We start from the raw sequence: 6,163 nt of genomic DNA, 5'->3' as shown, positions 1-6,163 counted from the left end.
TTTGCAACTACCTGTTCTCTAGGCAGGTCTTGGTCCACAAAGAGAATGCATCTTTGCCAGAGGACCCAGCATAAGTTCCATAGACCTGCAAGCTGCCCTCAGGGCATCTGGGATATCTTCTGTTCAAGGACCAGCGGGTAAAAAGAAGAGTCATTTTGGCAGGAGTAATTGACCCTGAAGAGCAGGGAAGGTAAGGCTGCTGAGCCCCAGTAGAGGCATGGAGGGTTATATGGAGAAACTAGGGGATTCACTTGGGAGCCACTTGGAACCACCCAATGCAATGGTAACTGCGAATGGATATGTGCAGCAGTGTTGACCTCCCGGGATGAAGGTGCAAAAGATTTAAAACAAACATTAGCAAGTGCTCTGGGTCCTCCCTGACTGCCACTTTTGTCCTTTTTATTTTTCCTTCTTCTCTTTATTTTTTTAAAGTTAAAACAAAATTAATGTTATAAAGATGGGGTCTTGCTTTGTTGCCCAAGCTGGTCTCAAAGTCCTGGGCTCAAGTATTCCTCCCACCTTCGCCTCCCAAAGTGCTAGGATTATAGGCATGAACAACCATGCCCAGCGCCCTCCCCCAACCCATTTTTTAAAAAACTATATACCTCTCACAGCCCATGGCTATCCAAAAACCCACAAGGTTTGTAAAGACGGTTCTCAGAATTATTGTTCTGTTGGTTATTAGACTCCAAAGAAGGTACAAGTAAATATGAATAGTCTCCATCTATGGATTTTGGTTAAGGTGAACACTGGTGCTAAAATTGAAAGGACAAGGACAGCTACTCAGAACGTTCCCATCTTGTAAAAACCTTGACCCTGCTTCACTTGTGACATCACCTGGTCTTCAGGTACTCCCTCATGTAGTTCAATTGAATAAAGCCTTTAACCTCTATGTGAGTCACTTTAAAAAACTTATATATGTTTAATAATTTTGTGTTGTTACTTGGAATAGTTTTGTGCAAAACGCCAACACTGCCCAGTTTTGTGCCAAAGACAGCATTATCAAAGAACCCTAATTTCCATGGGTGGAATGGTCAGCCGTGCTGTTGGTATCTGATTCTTTTTTTCCCTCATTTTTATTTTTGTTCTTGATTTCCAACTTTTATTTTAAGGTCAGCGGTAGAGGTGCAGGATAGGCTATGCAGGTTCATTACATGGGTAAACACTGCCATGGCAGTTTGCTGCACAGATCGTCCCATCACCTCACTTTCTTTCATAGCATGGTGGTTGCATGCTTTGACTTTTTCTAGGTACCCTTTTGTCAGACTGAAGTCAGCATTTTCCTTCCATCTTTCAGAGTTCTGTAGATGAGCAGAGAGTTTAGGTAACTTTCCTAAGGTGGGAAAAGACTCTTCTATTATCTCAAATTTCTTCTACTATGGAAACTCCTATTCAACCCAAACACCTGGTCAGATCTGTGTAGACATATGGTCTGGTGCAATGTTGATCAATCTGTTAAATTCTTAAGTGGCGTGATTTCATCAGGTATAAATTTGAACTGGAGTGCCTTTGGTAACTTGGGGCATGTCAAACCTGTGCATTGTTGTGTCACCTTTGAAGAAAAGGGTAGCAGAATAGCTGACACTCCACAAATAACTTACTTTATTTGGTATGAAGAAACCAAGAAAAGAAATATTTTGAACAATCTCTAGTCTTGAGTCCTGTTTTCAACAGCTTCAATGATCTTCCTTTCCCAAAGGCCTCCTCCCTTCTGTCTACCTCTATTTGTGCCTCTGATTCTCACCTCCCTTCTATCCTGATCCCTATCTTCTTGAAGTCCCCCATGCTTCGCTTCTTCCACATCTCCACCTCCCTTGTACTATTTGACCTGCAACATCACCGCTTGTTGGATATGACAAGCCTTAAAAACAAGAGAAAAGTTTTTAAAACACACACACACAGACACACTGACACATACACACATACACTGTCACTCTGTTACCCAGGCTGGTGTGCAGTGGTACAGTCATGACTCACTGTAACCTCCAGCTCCTGGTCTCAAGTGATCCTCCTGCCTCAGCCTCCCAAGTAGCTGGGTCTATAGGGACACACTATTCCACCGGGCTGATTTTTAAATTCTTTTAGAGACGGGGTCTTGCTATCCTGCTCAGGTTGGCCTTGAATTCCTGGCTTCAAGTGATCTTCCTGCCTCAGCCTCCCGAATAGCTAGGACTACAAGCATGCACCACCATGCCTAGCTAATTTCTTTATATTTTGTGTTGATAGATTCTCACTATGTTGCCCAGGCTGGTCTCAAACTGATACTCCCTCCTCATACTCTGGAATAGCTAGGACTACAGGTATGTGCCACCATGCCTGGATAATTTTTTTTTGTTTTTAAATATTTTATAGAGACAGAGTCTCAGAATGTTGCCCAGGTTGGTCTCAAACTCCTGGCCTCCAGGAATCCTCCCACCTCAGGCCCCCAAATCTCTGGGATTATAGGCGTGAGTCACTGTACCCCACCTTAGTGCACTATTTCTGAAGCGATTCTTTAGGTAAGATTTTGTGTCTGTACATTTATCAGACTGTCAGTTCCATCCTGTAATTTATAGATAGGCTGGGCTCAGGCAATTCCTGGAGATTTAAAATATGATGTCCCATACCTTTAATTTCCAGATAAATTGAGAAGTGATTTATCAGTGAATAATGACCTTTTCTGTAATAGTTTAACAGTAAAGACAAAAAGTCAGAGACATTACATATGGGATTCCCCAGGCTTAGCATAATGCAAAAATACTGAGAATAATGAAAATGATGGCAGATAGCATGTACCAAGTGCCCAGCACTTTGGGAGGCCGAGGTGGGTGAATCACTTGAGGCCAGGAGTTTGAGATCAGCCTGGCCAAGATGGTGAAACCCTGTCTCTACTAAAAATACAAAAATTAATCTGGCGTGGTAGCACATGCCTGTAATCCCAGCTACTCAGGAAGTTGAGGTGGGAAAATTGCTTGAACCCCGGGATGCAGTGGTTACAGTGAGCCGAGATTGCGCCACTGCACTCCAACCTGGCAGGCTACGCACCAGAGACCCTGCCTCAAAAAAAAAAAAAAAAAAAAATTAAGAATGTGAGCAAATGTATATTAGTGTACATGGGATTTGCCACAGGGGTATCTAGAAAACATTAGCTCCAAATCTTAAATGAGTACAGGTCCTCTTGTTAGTGAATCTAGGAGTTTCTGCCGTCATCTAAATAAGTATTGAGAATATGACCAGACAGGAAATGTTAAGTAAATTTAAACACACAGACCCTTTTTAAATTGCCAAGTGATTTTATTTCAAGATGACATCAAATTGCTAAGAGGTGATGTAACCATCATAATGACTATTGATTACAACTCCCAGTAAGTGTCAATGTGATTTTCTCCATTGTGTGGGCTCCCATTAGTATTTACTCCTCAGGTTCAGTAGTTTGCAATACTTTCTCTTCCGTAAATCCTATTCCTTGTGAAAAGCCACCAAAAAGAAGTGAAACCAGAAAAAGGATGTAACGAGCAAATATTAAAAGTAGTACTCCATTTGTATTCACAAGTATACTGCCTGCAATACGATATTGTTTGTCAGGTGGAGGGCCACTATCTATACTACCTCCTGTTCCTCTCAGTTCACATGTTGGTGGTTGCCACCCAAACACACAGTGACAATGTTTTTCGTTGTTACATACTCCTTTGTAATTGCATGTTTTAAGATCACACTCAAAATGCAGGTCTTGATAAAAAGTACAATTGTGTTCAAGACAGTAGCTCCCTGGGCCACAGGTTGCACCATCCACTACCAGCCCCATTTCTGGCAAGTCTGTTCCGTGGTGTGCTTCATAGCCAAAGCATTTTTCTTCTTTTATGTCATGTACTAATATACTACGAAATGTAGTGTGCTCACCTCCACCGGGAATCTTGCTGACACCACTACAGTGCAACATTCCACAAAAAACATCATCTTCTTCACATGGAAAAGGTTTACTTCCTCCTCGCTGTAGAATAACCCCACAGTTTCCAAATCGGTCACCAATCCTATTCAATTGTTGATAGCACGCTGGGGAGCCGTCTTTCACTTGGTAGCCAAAAAGGGCTTGACACTGCATATCACGGTCACTGCAGTTTCCTCTTACACAAACAGATACTGCTGAACATGGGGTTCCATCCTGGACATAGACGTCATTTGGACACTCTTCGTTTTTCCCATCACAGTATTCCGGTAGATCACATATACCACCCAAGTCTCTGCAAAGCACTCCAGGGGCAGCATATTTACACTCATGGCAGCAAAGTCCTGTATTGCAAACACTGCCAAGAGAAAGGATACAAGAGGTCTCACAACATCTATCATTGGCACAATCTTTAAGGGAGCCACAGTCACATTCTTCCCTCTGATTTTTGATCTTGTCTCCACAACGATCAGCTACATAAGGAAAATTAGTGTATGGAATATTTGGTTCACTCAAACAAGGATCCCATCTATTCAACCTGTTTTGCATCTGCTCATAAGAACAATTGCTCATCATATCATTAAGATCAGGAACAGGGGCCATGAGACAGTTGGTTCGTCGAAAACAATAACAACCAGCAGAATCATGTGTCAAGCCCAAGTTATGACCTAGTGTATGCGCTGTTAAACATGCCCCCTTAAATAAGTGATACCTTATTAAATACACAAACATTGCTCCCCAGTTGGGGTTGCATATTCCATCAAAGGTGGTATAACAGTCCCGGTTTTCAATTTGATATGCTGTAAAAACAACTGAGGTATCATGTTTAATTTCTGAAAACCATTCATAATATTTCCACAAACCAAACTCTCCTACAGCAATTTCGACAGGCATCTTATAAAACATTACCATATCCTTAGCACTCCATATGCACAAAACACGTACATAGACATTTAAATAAACTGGTTTGAAAATGGTATGTATGATGCTGTTAATAATCACTACATTCTCTATTATGTGTGACACATTAGGGTTCCGCTGGAATAATCCATTAGTAACCGTGTAGTGAATTTTCAAGTTTTTTCTATGATGCCTCCACAAATAAACGTGGCCTGCTCTGGGAGTTTCAGCCAGTTTTACCTTTTCAGATTCTTGATCTCTCTCTTCCTCTTCAGTCTTACATCTACTAGCCTCTCCCGGTCTTTCTTCTGACACAAGCAGGGATACTACATGCTCAAATTTGGAAGAAGCCCCCAGCGGTTTGATTTCATAAGTCAAGTCATCCACCTGCAGCATGCCACGCAGCCCTCCATGGCAGGTGTCCAATGTGGCCACAGACCCAGGAACCCCTTCCAGGTAGCAGTCATAGTAACAGTCTCGCGGGACAAAAGGGTAGTCCTCCTGCATGGCCCCCTGGTCATTATCAGTAAAAACAGGTAAATGTCTGGGCATCATGTTCTTCTTGAGCTTCATGTGAATCACGTGCCTTCGGCCCCGGAAACGCATGCTGTAAGAGAGTTGGTCTGGCATCTCAACTCCACGCCTCCTGTGGGGCACTTTCCTGGGGATCACAATTTCTGAGGAAGTAAAGCGCCATCCTGGTGGGTCATGAAAACAATAGACCTGGGACAAGAGTGCCCAGAGGACAGGCAGCCAGAGAGCACCTGTCAAGGGGTCCTGGACCCAGGCAGGTCCCATGAATAAGGGAACCTTTGACCAAAGAAAATGCAATCAAATGGGAGGCACAAAGAGGATTCCTCAGTCTTCAGCCTTCTCCTCAGGGCAGTTATGATGAAAGCAGAGTGAGTCTGCAGGCTTGGCACCCCCTGATAGGTGAGTGGGAAGGGTTAGGCTATTACATAACAATGGTGTGCTCATCAGGGGAGGCTGTTTTCAGTGAGCTGGAGAGGTAGGCCAGGGGGTCAAAGGAAGAGGAAAAAAATGGCAAGAATTGAGAATAGCAGCATATAACTGAGCTGAAATGTCCCTTGTCCTCTAAGGGAAGTCATAAGTGGGGTTTGATGAGTAAGTGGGTTTGATGCAAGTTTAGGACACTTAAGGACATTTTTCTCAAGCCTAAATGAGAGAAGGACTCGACATGTAATTAAAAGAGGGAAGCGTGTCCAATGATAAGGAAAGTGGAAACTTCTCCTTAAAAGAATTTTGAGTGCTGCAATAAACATATGTGTATATGTACCTTTATAGTATAATGATTTATAATCCTTTGGGTATATACCC

General features: G+C 42.7%; 1 protein-coding gene across 1 annotated transcript; it reads right to left on the bottom strand.

Annotated features, from left to right (window-relative positions):
- Positions 1-3,252: 3,252 nt before the first annotated feature.
- On the bottom strand, positions 3,253-5,832 carry LOC102114780 (disintegrin and metalloproteinase domain-containing protein 20-like). Its single transcript, XM_005561643.5, has one exon. It carries the CDS (start codon positions 5,621-5,623, stop codon positions 3,392-3,394), a length of 2,232 nt encoding a protein of 743 aa, XP_005561700.2. The 5' UTR covers positions 5,624-5,832; the 3' UTR covers positions 3,253-3,391.
- Between the last annotated feature and the right edge of the window lie 331 nt (positions 5,833-6,163).

The sequence above is a fragment of the Macaca fascicularis genome, chromosome 7, assembly GCF_037993035.2.
Source record: "Macaca fascicularis isolate 582-1 chromosome 7, T2T-MFA8v1.1".
Classification (NCBI taxonomy): Eukaryota; Metazoa; Chordata; class Mammalia; order Primates; family Cercopithecidae; genus Macaca; species Macaca fascicularis.
Note: the sequence above shows the minus strand (reverse complement) of the source record. Positions and strands in the feature narration are given on the sequence as shown.